This window comes from Echinops telfairi, unplaced genomic scaffold, assembly GCF_000313985.2.
Source record: "Echinops telfairi isolate 266 unplaced genomic scaffold, ASM31398v2 ScPeMD7_7457;HRSCAF=8495, whole genome shotgun sequence".
Taxonomy (NCBI): domain Eukaryota; kingdom Metazoa; phylum Chordata; class Mammalia; order Afrosoricida; family Tenrecidae; genus Echinops; species Echinops telfairi.
In genome coordinates, this window is record NW_022111357.1 from 31585041 (window position 1) to 31602743 (window position 17703).

The window sequence follows — 17703 nt, forward strand, 5'->3', positions numbered from 1 at the left end:
TGGGTAGAGACTGCCGGGAGAGACCAGTCCTGCATCGTGGGTAGAGACTGCCGGGAGAGGCCAGTCCCTGCATCGTGGGTAGAGACTGCCGGAGAGGCCAGTCCCTGGAAAGGATCAGCATGTGAAGCAGAGGCCCTGAGAGAAGGATAACCCTCAGTGAGAGAGAGCAGCGCCGTGGGCACAGTGACGGGCTCCAAGAGAGCAACCCGCACGAGGGGGGCACAGGGCAGGGCAGTGTTTCTCATGTGGTAGCCAGGCTCCAATGAGCGTGACCCTACTCAAAACTCCACGAATAGGGTCCGATGCTTTCCCGGAGATTATACCGAATCTTCACAAGAGCCCTATGAAATGTTACTACGCCTCTTTTACAAATGAGGAAACTTAGGTGAGGTTGGTAACTTTATCAGAATCACAGAGCCCCTAAAAGTCCATGCCAGGATGTAAACCTGGTCCCCTCGTTTCCTCCTGCACCAAAATAGAACACAAGCATACAGGGAGGGGGGCAGATCCACAGTACTCTCATCCGACAGGGGCTCTCTCACTTGACCTTCCTCTTCTTCCTCTTTCAACCCCTCTTTTCCCATTCCCACACTTCTCTGAAGTAATGGGGGACCTGGCTCCTTTCTGCCGCCGCCACTAAAGAGAACTAGATATAAACTCAGTGTACCTGGAATGTAATTCCCATATCATTCCATTTCCATTCGATTTAATCCAGGCATTTTGCAATAGCCTAATGTTATGCAAATTCAAAGTTTCACACACATTCAAATTTAGGAACAAGCTTAAATCTAAATTCTCCATTCATATGTATAGAAAGATTTGTAAAAAAAAGCAAACCGCAACCTGATGGGGTTTCAATTTATACCTTATCACCTGGGGAACTCAAAGAGGGAATTCTATCCTGTCGTGGAGGAGAGCTAGGAGTTGGCATCGACTCGGTGGCAGTGAGTCTTGTTTTGTTTTTTTACTTATTTGTTGTACTATGTATTAGTTCAATTTTATTGGTCAAAATATTACAATATCATCATGCAATTAATGCAAGCACACCATCATTCGAACCCTCAATCATATGTCAACAAGGATCAATCTCAACTTGTAATAACCAACTTACTTTGGCAAAAAGCACTACCACGAATGAAGATCCGGGTAGCTCTATCAGCTGTTATGCTGAGAGAGGTTATGCACTCACTCGCCCTAAGTTCTAGCTGCTCTGGACACCCTCCTGCACTGCACATAACCCAGAGCATTAGCCATGGAGACAAAGCCTCTCCTGGAGGCCCGAGCTTCCATCCCAGTGGCCTGGTTTAGTCGCACCACCGGAGGCTGCTTTTCATGTTTATTTCTTTGATCTCCCAGCTTGCTGAATTTCACACATCGGAGCCTTTCCCCAAACAATGGCGTCCAGAAGACACTGCCAGCACCGATCTCATACCACAAATATCAGACGCCGCGCTCCGTGCTCCGGCCCATACGAGCACGTCTAAAATGGCAGTGTTTACTGAGAGGCCAAGCTACCAGCTTGCGCACAAGTTCACTTGATTGGGAACCAACAAAAACACAGGTGCCGCCGAGTCTATTCCCCGGAGGGTTGGCGTTGACCTGGGCCCGGACCTTTCTCCAGAGCTGTAGGCTTGCCAACGCACCCCACCGAGGCTTTCTTGGGGGCGATTCGCGCCACCGATCTTTTGGTTGGTGCTGAGTGCTTTACCAACTGTGTACTTCGGGTCTCACACTTCTTTATGAAGGTCACTTAATTCTGAGGACATCGAGCTGCTCATTTGTGGCAGGCATGTGAGAAGGAGGACACAATTTGCCTCCATTTTCTATGACAGCCAACTCAAGCGCCATGCCACCTTGAAGGCGCCGTTTCGTTTCAAATGTTGTATATTCCCGTTAACCCTAAAACCCCAAACATCACCACTTTCACTTCGACTGCTGCTCTCTCTTCTCACAGTGAGAGATCGGCAGGGCTTGGCAACCTTTGTGCGAAAGGCACCGCCTAGCACACACTGGCTGTGCAGGCCAGACCGGCTCTACTGTTAACTGCCCAACTCTCTCCTCCTAGGGCACAAGCACAGGTAATCCATGAATGCGTGTAACTGCGCGCCAATGAAGTGTTTGTAAACACTAAAAGTAGAATTTCATAAAAGTTTCATATTTTATGAATTATTCTTTTCTTAATCTTCCCCACCCCTGAAAGACGATTCTGCAGGAACAGCTCAGGGGCCTCCACAGGCCTCTTTCTTTCCCTGACTACAATTTTAACTTGAAATCATCTTGAAATTAGGGACTTCTGGCAAGATGGCGGACTAGGGAGACAGGTTACAGTTTCTGTACGACAAAACCTCGAGAAGCCAAATGAAGCAAAAAGATACTAACCTGGAACCCCGAGTTTCGAAGGCAAAGGCAGAGAAATGGACTGGCCATCGACCAGAAAAGAGGCTGTGTGAGCAAAAGCAGCCAAGAAAGGACCACAACGAAGGCACGGAGCTCCTGCCTTGGAATCTATCCAGCTCCTTCCACCCCTGCAGCATAGGGGCTGGAACTCTTCAAGGGCAGAGGCTCCTCGTCTTTTCCCCTCAGAGCAGGTGGGGCTTTCTAACGGCCCACCTGGAAGATCACAGTTCAAGGTATAACCATTATGACACCAGGACTCCTAGGGGGTGACAGATGGTGAACTGTTTGTTAACCTGACGCAGCATGGCCATAGTCCGCTCTACATGTTCAGGAACAGCACAAGCACCTAGACTGGTGCCTGACAACATGAACGGTGGGATCCCCCAGCCTCCTGGTTACCAGAGGGATGGCCAACCACCACCTACACCCACCCAGCAACTATTCACAAACAGCCCACCCTCACATCCTTGTAGATCAGGCTGCGGGAGCACCAAGCCAACACCAGGAGGCATGAAGCTCCACCTCATCAGAAAAGCAGAAAGCACAGTGCAGGGCAGGTGTACTGGCCCCAGCCATCCTGAAAGGGCAAGAACTCCTTCCACGGCCAGCCATTCGCCCCCAGTTGCCCTCTAGGCCCCAAAGATACCATTTCCAGAAACAAGCACACTGACATCAGCCACCTTCTGAGTCTGCACAAACTACTGACAGATCAGGTCCCTAACCACAAATAGCAGGTAGGCCAGCAGGAACCCCATCTAAGACAGGCTGCCCATGCCCTCACCACCCTTGTGAACTCCTTGGCTACCAATCCCTGCAGACCCAGACCGGTGCCCAGCCTCCACAGTTGTCGGCCCTCTGGACCACGCCCCAGACTCATGTTCTCCTCTTCTGGTGTTCCTTTCTTCTTTCTTGCTTATCCTTTCATTCTCTGCTTCCTTTTTCTTTCCTTTCGTCTTTGTCTGTTCCTGTTTCTTTTTTAAATTTTCTTGTGACCTTCTCTTTTTTTTTGCTCTTCCTTTTCCTGAGCCACAGTACTACTTATTTTATGTTACTATTTTATTTTAATTTCATTTGTTTTCTCCCACCCAGTAGAAGATGAGTACAGTAGCCATGTAAAAAAGCCCTTTCTGTATGTAATGCAGGCACAGTCAGTGGGAGAGGGCCAAAACCCATGCCTGTACCACCTGACTATCAACAGAGAGCAGAACACTTTGGCCACACTTGCTCTCAACTGGGCTACATAAGTAGAGAACTGGACATACCTCACATCTCTATTACACCCACCAGGAAGCAGCTGGTGAGTGACTAACGTCTCGTCAACATACACTCATCAATTAAACACAAATATAATAACATTGTCTAAGAGGAAAAGGCAAAATTTAAGCTCACACAAAAGAATAAGACAAAATGTTTCAAACAATTGACCGAATTACTGAATCAAAAAAACCTTCATGGAAAGTATGGCATTGGAACTGTCTGATAAGGAATTCAAAAGAATGATATTATGACCCTTTCAACAGATTGAGAGAAAGATCAAGAAAGCTGTAAGAGCAAGGAAAACAAAGAAAAAACAATAAAAAGTAAATGAAAAATCAGAAACCTTACAAATACACCAACCATAAATCCTGAAGACAGACACAAAGACACAGGGAGGCGGCAGCCTAGAGATGGCGGCCTCAGGGGACTCCAAAGGATGCGCTGAAGCAAAACGCGGGTGAGCTTCGAATGTGAAACTGGTCGTCTAGTCTGTAAACCTTCACTCGCACAAGAAGCTAAATTAAAAAATAAATGCAAAGAAAGACAGAAAAGCAAGTCATCCCACTGCAGGTGCTTTCGGCCCTGTTAGCGTAAGCGCACTGGGTACGACGGGGTCAGTGCCTGTAGCAGTGTCGGGGAGAAAGGAGGGGAGGCTGGCCGTGAGGCGGGGTGAAGCGAGCGTTCCTAAGATGTTCACCTTTGGGACCCCAGGGGGTAGACAGACATGGAGATGGCTTTTACTTTGTTCACTTTGTCCCATATGGGGTTCTTCTGTTTGTTTCTTTATAACACGCATGTAGTACTCGGATCATATTTTATAAGAAGTAACTAAAATAATTCTCATCCGAACAATTCAAAATTTCTGCTCATTCGAAGTGATCTGAGCCTCATGGAAGTGAACTGAAAAGCACCTGTCGGCAGCGGGTTTTCACACACTGCAGAGTGCTCGGTGTGCGTGCAGGCTGGGGAGGAGGACCCTGCAAGCCGGGCGCAGCAGACCCTGCTGGCAGGGTGAGCGCCCAAACGGCCCGTGGTGCGTGCTCACCCCAGGACACGCTGCTGCGGCTTCTCTCCCACTATTTCTTACTTAGCAGAATGGGTGCACTGAAAGCTCAGAGGGCTCCAGACTGGGTTTGATAATCAAGGGTCCCAAGAAAAGCAATGTAATACTCTGTCTTAGATTAGGTTCAAAATGGACTGCGAGGCTGGCGCATGAAGCCCAGCTGCTAAAAGGTACTTGGTCTTAAGGGGCTTTGATGCAGAACAAACACCAAGATGAGGTGTTGATTGTAAGCGGTTTCATTTACGCTAATAAGAGGCATTCTGATGTAGGTCTGAGGATAGGGCTAGAGATCAAAAAAACTAATGCAAAACATTACATTTTACCTGGATTTTTTTTTATATTCTTCTTGTAAAGAAATCCTTGCATTTTAATGTACGCTCCTATAAGGCTACATGCACTTAACCATCTTTTTATACATATAAACCAAAACCCGTTGCCAAATCCTACTCATAGCAGCCCTAAATAGAGTTTCCAAAACTAAATCTTTACAGGAGCTAACAACCTCATCTTCCTCCCTCGGAGCAGCTGGTGATATGGAAGAGCCAGTCTTGAGATTAGTGGCACTATTCTTATGCCACAGCCTCACCAGAGCTCTGTGTGATATGCGTATACCTTCGAGTCAAAACTATCTAAATGAGATGCAGATTACTTTTTACTTGCAGACAGGAAAAGCCAACTTTGAAAACAACGAAATCTCTAAATCTGATGAAAAGAACTGGTAATATCGTGCATCTTAAATTAACAATGTGCAATCACTAAGTAACCTATTATGCTGCCAGGGAATCGGGGTTGGGGTGTGGAGGGGTGTGGTGGGGGTGTGGTGTGTGTGTGTGTGTGTGTGTGTGTGTGTTAATAAAACTATCCAGCCAGAGAGTTATGTAACTACTAAAGACAATGCCCACATGACTAAAAACGTCTTGACTACAAAATTATGCTGTAAAATATATTGCATTTTGAATTTTGCAAGTTTCCCAAAGGAATCTAATGGGTATGCTCTAAGCAAGTTAGCACTTAGTGTATATACTCGTGTATAAGCCGAGATTTTCAGCACATTTTTAATGTGGTTTTTGTGGCAAAATTAGGTGCCTTGGCTGACATTCAGGCAGGCTTATACTCAAATATATACGGTGGGTTGTTGTTGTTGTTACTATTATGGTGATTCATGTTGTTGCTGGGTGCCCGAGTCAGCTCTGACCCACGTGACCCTGCGCACTGCCCGGTCTCGCGCCATCCTCACAGTTGGTCCTGTGCTTGAGGCCACCGTTGGAGCCACTGTGTCACTTAATTTAGTGAGGGTGACGTCACAGAAGGAGTTCAGGTAGTGCAGAACATTGTGAGTTAGGCTGCTAATCCCAAGGTCAGACCGTGTGTCCCACGGGTGAAAGAAGGGTCCTTCTACTCCAGGAAAGGGGTACGGCCCTGGAGATCTTTGGGGCAGTTCTCCTTGGTCTCATGGGGTTGCTCTGAGTCAACATTGGCTCAAAGACTTTGAGTTTTAGATACACATGTACACACTAGCACTCTCTTCCTTCAACAACGGTGAAGCAGCATCGTGCAATGATTCTCGTGGTAAGCCCCTTTCCCAAGTCCTCTCAGATTAATAGTCAGAAGCTATATTGTGAGGGACTCACACACAGCAATAAAGGAACCCAGAGTAGTTGTGAGAAACGAAGGATTTGCTAGTTAAAAAAAGCAGTGCTTACAGCTCTGAGAGAAACAGCAACATGCTCACAATATATACATGCCACAAGCCTTTCTTGAGACACGGTATCCAAACATCCCCACGGCATAGAGTGCTTGTGTGCATTTCCATGCTTACAGGAGAAAACCCGATCTGTCCAACGTAAGACGATCTGGTAAGAATGCTTTTCTTCCCCATCACGCCAAAGCTTCACCTGATTTAAAAAGGAGCCACACAGGGGAGTTCCTTTAGGAATGGAAGGAGCCCCAGATCTGAACTGCCTGCCACATAAACGCTGACCTCAAGTGCAGCTCTCAGAAACAACAATTCTCAGAGCAACAGCAACACGGCCTGCCTGCACAACTCCCCTACTGAGCCACGTTTCAAAGTGTCCGCACTGCTAAACTGCAGATCTTACAGCTCAGGGGTGAAGCCGCCTGTCTGACATCACAGCACTGGAGACAGGATTTGAACCCGGGCAACACCTCACACGGTTCTGGATTGGCTTCCACACCACCCTCAAGATGTCAGCAACCCAGAGAATGTCCTAAAATACAGACTCTTGGAGGTCTTTTGGGGTGAAGATCAGCAAGCTTTCGAAGTGGTAAGAAGTCAAGATCTCACCTGGAAAGCACAACACCTTGAAGAAGGGAACAGAGTAAGTGCATGCAACATTTATTGCTCAGTAGTTCTCAAACTGCAAGCAGTCTATAACCAAGAAAATACATAGTCTCTTTAATAAAAGTATTTCTTGGTCCTAGATAATCTCCTTAAAAATTTTCAGAACTCTGGTAAACAAAGGATTACAATGCTTCCTTACCTCCCACATGTATACATTATTCTTAACCTGAGATCTTTTTTTCTTATCGCCAACAAAAGGCCCAAACTTTTTGCCTTTTACAATAGGTTTCGTGGCCCAGACACCTAAAAAATAAAACCAGTATTTTAATAAGCATTTTAGTTCTTTTGAAGATTGAAAGCATTAAAATCAATTCAGGTTTACAGAGCAAGTCAAAGGCCAGACTGCCAAAAAGCAACATAAAATTAAAGCAAATGAGATCAAGTTACATCTAAGTCAGGTTCTGGGTAGAGTTTCTCTTTCTTTCTGTAAACTCTTCTGTATTTTCCAAATTGTTTATAAAGAGCCTTTATATATGATTTTATAAGGAAAGGATATTTAATATGAGTTAAAAACTTCTTTTTCATGTAGAGCAATCACAAATACTATTTGAAAAACAGAACAGTCACAACTGAGGAGAAAAAACACTACAATGTTGTTTGTTGTCAGGTGCCGCCGCGTCGGTTTTGACTCACAGCGGCCTTAGGGTGAACAGAACAAGACACCAATGTAGGGAAACGAACGATCATTCTTAAAGCACACTTTCTACTTCTCTACAGACTCCAGATTGCCTTCAATAAATAGGAGTGTTTATATGGGTTAGAAATACAATTCTATAACTAAATTGTTTTGAAGTTTATTTGCTTAAAGTGAAAAGTTCTCTACTCCAGACATTAGCGGTATAAATAAGAAATGAAGATACACAAAATCAACGAGAGGGACAGGTGTGAAAACACAAAATAACATCAACGAGAGGGACAGGTGTGAAAACACAAAATAACAAAGTAAACACAATCATCAAAACACATTCAGATCACGAGGGGATCAGAGGGGCGGGAACTACACATATTTTATGGGAAGACTAAGAAGCCAGGGAGAGGGGACATTAGAACTGAATTACAATGGATGGGTGGGAGAGAGAGAGAGAGAGAACTTCTTGTTCATTTCTATAATCTACAACCCCTCTGGATCTTTGATGGGAAAAACCATACACACCACACAGTCCTTCAAGTCAAAACATCATTCTCTGGTTTCTATGGTGAACCTCCAGGACCCCAAAGGAACCCTAGCTGCAGCCTGTTCCTCGTCCCCAACTCCAACCCCCCACGCTCGTCTCTCTGTGGAACCATGCAACGACTCACCAATCCGGGTCTTGTCCACGGCAGATGGGAACAGCCTCACTGCTTCCGGAAGTCCTCGAAGCACATGCTCAGGCACCGCGGCCAGGGTCTCCGTGGCTGCCACAGTCGCAGCGTTCTGCAGGTCAAAAGAAACAGAAGGGTCACAGCAAAGGCAGGTAAAAAACAGTTAACATTTCATTTTCTGGTCCAATAAGCAAATATGCAAAACTGCAACTGACACCTGAAGCCGGCAGGCCCACCCGAAGCCATGAGGTCAGGCACTGCAGGGGTGGCTTTGAAGCTTGTTTGTGCGTCAAGGAAACCACCGCAAACTTCACGGAGGTCTGTGTGGACGTGTGTGGCTCCAGCCACCTGCAGCCACACTGCTTTACTTCTCATAGAGCGTGGCAGCGAAATGCATTTCCGGCGTCCATTTCAAGCAAAGGCTACCACCAGCATTTGGTACACTTGAAAAATAAAAACCCACACTTCACACTGAAACGAATACTTGGGCACGTGCTATTAAAGGCTTCGCTGACCAATTACTGAACCATGTCCATCTAAGCTCTCACCACTCCAGTAACAATCCTTCCCCACTAGGGTGGGTTCAAATGCCCAGGCCCTCCTTTCCCACCAAGAACAAAACAACTCCTCTGGGCCCTGACTGGGATTCTGAACTTCCCAGGAAACAGCAACTTGCCACCACAGGTCAAGTCGCCACAGGCCACGCCACCACTCTGTCTGCAGGCTGTGAGCGAGACACTGTGTACAACTGCTCTGCACACTTTAGGCTGTGAGTCATGACATTCTTAAGAAATCACATTCCTGTTAGGGACGCAGCTCAGAAATCGGAGGGGAGACTTCTGCCATCTGGAAGAATGTGACTGACGATTATTTCCCGAATGACTTTCTAATCAGGAAAACCATTAGCCGGGACCACACTTGACCGAAAGCACAGATCTCCGGCCCGGCTAAGACTGATGGGCTTTGCAGTGAGCAGGTTGGGAGTGTGCCGGCTTTCCTTTCATTGCTTAGGGTCACATCGTTCAAAGGAACCAATGCAGGCAAAACACAAACTCTAGGCTAGAGGGGTTCATTTTTTCCACAATTAAGCTCTTGTAGATTTTAAGAATACTGTGTGCCAAGAAAAGAACAGCATCCAAATTTGCAGGCTCCCAGAATTTTAATTTTTCAATTTTTAACATCAATTACTACTTCAAGGGAAATTCATCTCAAAGCCTACTCAGTATGCACTGTGGCCTGCCGGAGCTAGAGCGCACAGAGAAGAAAGACAGTTATGGGTTGGGGGGGGGTCGCTTCTTGGGCTAGGCAGGGCCAACAGGGCTGATACTTTGGAAGACACAGAGACTGCTCCCCTGCTTGATCTGCAATTCTGCCCCACCAGACGCGCACCAAGCACCACTCAAGTGTCTCCTGACACATGGGAGTATAAACTCACCCTGAGAAAATGATCCCAGGACAGTTTTAAGGAGTTCTATGCACTGAATTACTTACTAGGGCTCTTCAAGCCACAACCTTTTCACTCCCATGCCAAAGGACCTTTATTTTCCTGATGGGGCGGGGCAAGAAGGTGGGGTACCACACTGACTGGATTAGACAATTCACCTTGAGTGAGTGTTAACAGAATTGTGATGGCCCCTCCTGCTGGGTACGGAATCAGCCATCTCAGAAGCAGAAGAGGGGATCTCACCACCAGCAAGAGAGCAGAGTCAGGAGGGGAAGCACATCCTTGGGACCCCAAAATTCCTGCACATTAAAACTACTTAATCCAGGAGACAGCTTGGTCACCAGAGGAGCAGAAGCAGAACTAGGGGCCAAGAGCAAGAGACAGAGTGATAGGCTCATCAGCCCACAGGGAAAGTAAAGCTGAGTACTTCGGGGCAAGAGGCAGGCTTATGGAGTGAGGGGTGCCTCTGGGCATTTCATTGGGGAAGCTGAGCTTGCTGGCCCACAGAGGTAAAGCTGAATGTTTTCTGGTTAAGGCTCACAGCAGAGGTGTATACCCTTCGGGAAGTTTTCAGAAGCTCTGAAGGAGCTTTGTAACACTGCCCAAGCACGGCAGAGCTAGCGCTAGGTCATGCGGCTGAAGGCCAGAGAACAGCCTGCCTAAAAGCATGGCAAAGAAGAAACTGCCCTGGCTGAGCAGCTCTATCTTAAGCAGTTCTCGCCTGAATTGTACCTTTAGCTTCTCTAATAAGCCCCACCCTCGTGAGCACTGTCTCTAGGCTGCTTGTGGTCACTGCAGTGAATGATCCCAGCCACAGAAGCAGAGTGCTTAGGAGGGGATGGTTGGTATGAGAACAGGGTTAAAAAGGGATGGAGGGTAGAGGCCTGTCTGAGCTCAGCCTGTGGTCATCAAGCCTGGGGAGACAGAAGAGGTCAGATATGATCCCACACTGTTTCCTCATTAGTTAAGAATAACATGCCCATATTGCTCACTTCTGAGGTGTGCCCTCTTCAGCAGGAGAGCAGGCGTCCCTCCCTTTCTTAGATACGACTACAGGGACTCTAAGGCGCTGCACGTTGTAAGGACCATGGGTCCCCTAATGTAAACTGACACTGCTAGCCACTCTTGCAGTAATCCCTATGGCAGCCCTGGTGGCGTAGTGGACTACTAATTGAGCTGCTCTTCACAAGGTCATCAGTTCAAAACCAACCGTGGATCCTTGGGGAAAAGTTGAGACTATCTTCTCCTGTAAAGATGTGAAGTGTCAGAAACGCAAAAGAGCAGCTCTACCCTGTCCTCTGGGGTCACTCTGAGTCAGGTCAGCTCAATGGCAGTGGGTCCTCTGCAGAAAGTGCTGTTCTGTCTCCCACGCATGGCAGTGTACACCCACCCCCTACACACTCACACAGGGGGAACGGGGCTCTGAGAAATTGTAGTGTCCTCAAGCCCAGGATTTGAACCCTGGTCCGTCTCACTTTAGAGGGCAAGTGTCATCCCTGTGCTGTTTGAAGTCCCGTGCTGGACTATAATCTGAGAACTTCTGCCCTAAAACCTCCAACGTCCCAGGGAAATGTGCACAGGGGTGGAACGTTAAGACAGGAATGGTCCTGCCTTCAGAAGCTGCATCACTAGAGTGTAAATCAGAGACCAGTTGGATTCCAGTTTCTGAAACTCTTGTGACTATAAAGGAAAGTTTCTATACAGGTAATGTTTTTGGCTAACACATTACAGTGAACCCTCGCCACTTTGCGCTTCGACTTCCGCGGCTTCACTCTATCGCGGTTTTTGCGTAACAGCACCCACTGCCTACACCCACTCCTTCAGAGGAAAAAGACAGCGACCCACCTGTAGAGTACATCCCTTAAGTCATTTCATAGGCTACTGATTACAGTATTTGTAAGAACTATGTAAAATAATACTGTATGTGAAATATGTAATACTGTAAACTAGATGCCATAAATAATATAATAAATAATAAATGATAATTTTAATGTCCAAAATGTTTTACTGTATTTTCCCTTTTTCGTTTAATAAATTGGGTAATACGAGTGTAATGGTGACTAAAGGGTGTTTTTTCATATCCTCTATGCTCTAACTACGAAAATATTTGATTTACAAATAAGGAATCCTACTTCGCGGAATTTCACTTATCACAGTAAGGTCTAGAACCGATTAACCGCGATAAACGAGGGTTCACTGTATTTTTAATTTGGGCTCTTCTATGTGGGTAAGGCAAGATCCCTCCTTCCGCGCCCCACCCCATCCTCCTGGTTATTTTAGTATCCTGCACCCTACAATGGGTCGGGCTCGAGCACCACAGGAGGACCTCAATCCAGCCCAAGTCATCCAGACCCCGCCCAGTGCAGGCCTTTGCTCCTCTTCAGTCCCTCGCTTGGAATCTCCATCCAAGGGGCTCTGCCTAATGCCTGGGACATTTCTAGAAAATCAGTGCTTCCAGACGTAGAAAGGAGGGGAAGGAGGGGCTGTGGACAGAAGTGGTCTTCCTAAAGGGAAGGACCTCTCCCTGGTTTCACTTCATCTGTGTGACTCTTCGCACCATTTCCGATCACTGCTTGTATGATCAGGCTACCATGACGACAGATGGTGCATTCCAACATTAGCAGCCAACCTTAAATGTTTGTTGTCACGTATTTGTAGGATGAATAAATGATTCTTTATAAGTTAACAATTCCTTTTTTAGAAAAAGGATCCTAAACTCCCACCTCAATGCTTTCTAGTAAATTCCCACTCTTGGTGACCCTAAAGGGCAGGGAAAAACTGCCCCTGGGTTTCCAAGCCAGTAACTCTTTTCAGGAGTAGAAAGCTTGTCTATCTCCCTCGGTGGCCAGTGGTTTCCAACTGCTGACCTTATGGTTAAGCAGCCCAACATATAAACCACTATGTCCCTGCAAATCTTTTTTTAAGGGGAGGATAAAAATTAATAAAAGGAAAGGATTCTCCTTACACATGCCTGGATTTCTTGAATTTCAGTTAAGCCATATCCTGGGTTCATTGAAGTCTTATCCTTTCTAGAAAACATGCTCTAAATTCTAAGCAAAAAATTTACTAGCAAATCTTTGGAGTAAAAGAATGTTATGTTTAGAGCATGGTTATTGTTCATCTACATGCGTACACTAAAGAATCAATTTGATTTTGTAGTTCTCTCAAATTGGTCTTGTCTAAGTGACATCACACTATCTACTCAATTAACTTACTGTCCCTAGCACATTATATACTGAATTAACTTACTCCTAGGCTGTCCCTACTATGGGCCAGGCAGTGTTCAGCACTTGACACCTGCCTTCCCCATGCAGGTTTGTTTGAGTGGAGGAGATACAGAAATCTGACGGATGTCAGATTCACTGGTGTCCAGAGATGAGGGCAAAGCTGCTTTAGACAAAGTACTTTGAGGAGGAAACAGATAGTCAGCCTAGAAGCAGGTACACAGCTAAACGGAGAAAGCATGCCGGAAAGGGAGACCACCAGGACAAAATCCTGAGTTGAGAATAAGCTTAAAGGGCGTGGAGAACAAACATGTGGAAAGAGTCTGTCTGTGCCCAAGGCACAAAAATGAGAGGAGCAACTGGAGGTGAAGCAGGTGAGGTACCCCATTTACTAATCTACCAGAAGCCGAGTGAAAGGTGTGTGTGTGGCGGGAGGGGGGAGGCTGTAAAGAACCCCTGGCTGCTCTTTCCTCCAGGAGTAGCTAGCTATAAGGTACCCTGAGCCCACATTCTCCTCTGGGTCACCCCATCCTTGCTGCCCATGAATAAAAGCATATTTCCATTTTAGGGGCTTTTAACCCTAATTACTGTGGGCTTCTCTACTTTCCCATTATGGTAGACCTCAATCCTACAAGGACTTCTCTACTTTCCCATTATGGTAGACCTCAATCAGGACTCTATTTCACTGCTTCGTGAAGTACAGGCTCCAAGCCATGTACCAATGAATGAGCTCATTGGAACAGACATTAGAAAAGTATTCAAGTTAATTTAGTAAATTATTTCATTATTAACTGTTCATTGATCTCATCACCCCCATATTTCCCCCAACCCAAACTCAAAGTTAATATCCCCCCGCCCCTTCTCCAACTAGAACGAGTGTTGGTGCTCTTGTGGGTTCCATGTCGGCTAACGGTTCTAAACCACCAGATACTCTTTAAGACAAAGCTGAGGCTTTCTACTCCCCTAAAGATCGATCATCTGGGAAACCCACAAGGGCAGTTCTCTATAGGGTCCCACAGGGTCACTATGAGTTGGTATTGACTTGATGGCAATGAGTTTTTTCTTAATGGCCACAAAGCTCTCTCGTTCCCTAATTCCATCATTCAGTCATTCAACAAATACTTCTCAAGTGCATGCTCTGGGCAGGTACCATGCCAAGTGTTGAGGACACAACTGCTTAGCCACATCCCCCTCTGTGAAATTCAATGGCTACAGGCACTTCTACTTTCCTGCTACTACACAAAAAATCCTTAGAGATCATTTGATTGCCATTTGACCTTGCAGCAGAGCCTTGTAAAGGTCACTCTCTTTCTTTCACATTAATACTTTTTTCCAGCCCAGGTGGCCTACTGACGCTGGTCAGGGTCAGGGGCATGGGGAGATGTACTTCCTCCTACCTCTGGGCCAAATCTGTGCTCCACATGTGACATGCACTACCTCAGTTAACCTCACCGTGCTTCTGTCTGTCACACTGTGGAGGCCTGTGTGTGACTGGGACACTAGAAGCTATGCCACGGAATTTCAAAGACCAGCATGGTCACCCAGGGTGGGCAGGTTTTAGTAGGGCTTCCAGATGAAAGTATACTTGAAAGTTTGAAGGTCAAAAAGCCTGGCAATCTACTTTGAAAAACTGGCCAATGAAAACCTGATGGGTTACAACAGAGCATTACCCAACTGACTTGCTTGGGACACATCCCAAGCCCAGAAATCCCACTGCCTTTGTGTCAAGTCTGACTCACCTCAACCCTAGCAGAGAGTCTCCTCTTTCTCCCGTGGAGCAACTGGTGGGTTTACGCCACCAACTTTGGGGTTAGCGGCCCAATGCCTAAGCCACAGAGCCAGCAGAGTCACAGAGCCAGTATGCTGTCTCCTGGAAGAGACATCAGGGTTGGGGAAGAAGAGGGAGGGCCAGTGAGCATGAGACACACCCTTGGTGAGATGGACCACTGTGATTGGCTCAGGCACGCTGGCAATCTCAAGGGGGACACAGGACCAGGCAGTGTTCATTCTGCTTTTGTACTGAAGGGTGCCAAGAGCTGGGGCAACATGATGGCAGTTGTCTGTCTACCTACCCGCTTGTCTCACTGATGGAGTGCTGAGTACCTCTGCCATAGCTCTAACTATGCATTATGTCCGACCTCATTTAATCATTAACACCACTCTGACTGGAGGTACTTTGAGGATCCAGTCTTACCGGTGAAACTGAACCTTGCCATGGTCACCAGCAGGGAGCAGTGGAGCTCGGACTCAGGACCGGCAGTTAGGCTTCAAGTACTAGGCCATGCAGAAGCCCTGCCAGTCAAGTGCAAGCAATGAGACCCCCTGGTCTATGTGTTCACCACCAAATTGGTGGGATTTTGTGCTACCTGAGGGGGTTTCAAAACATTTTTTTAATCCCATTATCCCTCAATTCCATTTTCTACAAACTTTTGGAAGTCCCCTCATCCAGCCCAGAAAGGCATGGAGAATTCCGGAGGGCGCTTCAGAACTCTGATTAAAATAACACCAAGATGCCACCGCCTTTTCCTTCTCCTTCCCTTCTGGGCACACATTGGCCTTTCCTGGTTTTGGCGCGTGGTGATGTCAGCACTCGGGAGGCTACGGAGGATGACATTGTTCATTCTCGTCTTCTACATCGTTTTCTGTTCTCTGGATACGGCCTGTGGTCTAGCGTCACTGTAACCATGTCCACTTCCTGGGTTTGCTATTGCTCTAGAGTTACGTAAGGTGACCACTGGAGACGCCGGGCAATAGTACGTGGGACTCTCGCTAATGTTTCTACAACTTCCTGCGTCTGGATTTCAAATTTTAAAAATGACATAAAATCTGTTAATTTCTAACTTAGCTAATAGCCATAGATATAAGCCCTATACACAAAAGCTCTGTGGGCTCCCACTCCTGTCTTTCTGGGCTTCCACCTTGGGGCAAAGAGGTAGAGGCAGGCTCTGGAGATGCTCAGAGATGAAACGAGCGATGTGATCAGAGTTGTTGAAGGCAAGGAAGGCAAGCTCAATCCACACAACCCCCTCCCTCTTCCCGCTTGCAATGGTGCAGCGGGTCCCAATGAACAGGGAGGGTTTTGCTGCTCGTGAAAGAGCCCTGGAGGTGCAAACACTTGTGTTTGGCTGCTAACCTAAAAGGTGGAGGTTGGAACCCACCCAGCGGTTCGGCGGGAGACAGAGCAGGTGATCTGCTGGCGCAGAGCCTGCAGCCCAAATAACCAAGTAGAGCAGTCGACGCTGCCCCGTGAGTCTCAATGGTTTGAAAGAGATGCCGGAGTACACAGCTACTACCCTACTGATTCCTAACGGCAAAGGGGGCAAAGCACCCTTGGATAAACTGGGTTTGCGTTGCCATGGCTTCAGAATATTAAAAAAGAACAGCAGTACCTCACCATGGGAACTCCTACGGGATGGAAAGAAACAGGCAGAAGAGGGCTTCTCCCAGGGCTTTGGGGCCCTTGGGGAGTTTGCCTCAGGCTAAGGTGCACTTGTATTTGCAGCAGACAGATGGCAGTGGGTTGGCACCCAGGAAGACCCAGGTGGGGCAAATGGTTAAGACATGCAACTCTAGCTAAAAGGTTAGCAATTCAAACCCACCGAGAGGTTGCCTCGGGAGAAAGGCCTGGTGAACTCCTGAAAACCACATGGAGTAGTTACTCTGACACACACAGGGTGACCAGGAGTCAGACTCGGCGCAATGGCAACTGTTTTCTTGTATTTGCGCCACCCAGAAGGCCCCTTGGGCCCTAGAAGCTTGCCCCCCCTACCCTGTTCTAGTAGGCTCCCCTAAGAGGCTTGGTCCCAACCCGCTAAACTGCACCTCACAGCACTGTTCACTTGGCCTGTGTAGTGGTCTCTCCACCAGAGGCAAGCTTGGGGGCGCAGGGCCGACTGTTTCACTGAGCCCTGAGCCTGGTATCTGCCAGAGGGTGCCCAGCTCAGAGTGGCAGACACTGCTACATATATTCGCTCAAGGAGTGAACAAACAGGTGTCAAATGTCAAATGGTCTGCGCCACAGACAGAAGAGTCAAGAACGACGCCCCCAGGTGCTTCATCTGTGAGTGAAACAGAAGAAATGGGGCAGCAAAGGTATCCTGGCAGTCATCCCTGAAGGGTACTGGGAGCTACTGTCAGGAACATGGGAAATGTTTCAAGGAAGGAGCAGTGGGTGATCAGCAGAGGCTAATGCTGCTGTTGACCCCTTAAACTCCCCTGCCCGCTCCTATCCCACATCTCCCTGCCATGGTCACGCTTCAAAATGGAAACAGTAATCTCCAATGAGGGCCCATGTCCTAGCACTTGGGCTAATTTGGGAGGATGAGGACTAAGTGAGACCGACAGTGTGGCACACTGGAGCTGAGGATGGAATACTGCTTCCGCTGGGAAGGTGGCACGGAGAGACTGGAAGGATGCAGGTGAGCCAAGTAGGACAGAGCATTTCAAGCAGACATCTGGAGGAGAGACGGGGCATGGCATGCTTCGGAGGGGAGAAAAGTCACCGTGGCTGGGTCAGAGGAAGTCAGAGAGAGAGGCGACAGAGGCTGCCCCCACACAAGCAGAGCCTTGCAGGCCGCGGTAAAGAGTGCAGTACATCATATTCGGAGGGTAGCAGGCTGCCACTGGAGGCTGTCAGGGCAGTGATGTGATGAGT

At 47.4% G+C, this 17703-nt stretch overlaps 1 protein-coding gene across 3 annotated transcripts in view; it reads right to left on the reverse strand.

The window, feature by feature from the left end:
- Positions 1-17703, reverse strand: part of PRDM2 (PR/SET domain 2) — an 88475-nt gene that overhangs the window by 58110 nt on the left and 12662 nt on the right. For 2 of the 3 annotated variants that reach the window (XM_045298797.1, XM_045298798.1), the window contains exons 2-3: positions 8379-8493; positions 7219-7322 (exon numbers count right to left, since the gene is read on the reverse strand). In XM_045298797.1, coding sequence (XP_045154732.1) covers positions 7219-7322; positions 8379-8493 — 219 coding nt within the window. Of the gene's footprint in view, positions 1-7218; positions 7323-8378; positions 8494-17703 lie in introns of those variants that run through there. The other variant, XM_045298799.1, reaches the window with a different exon arrangement.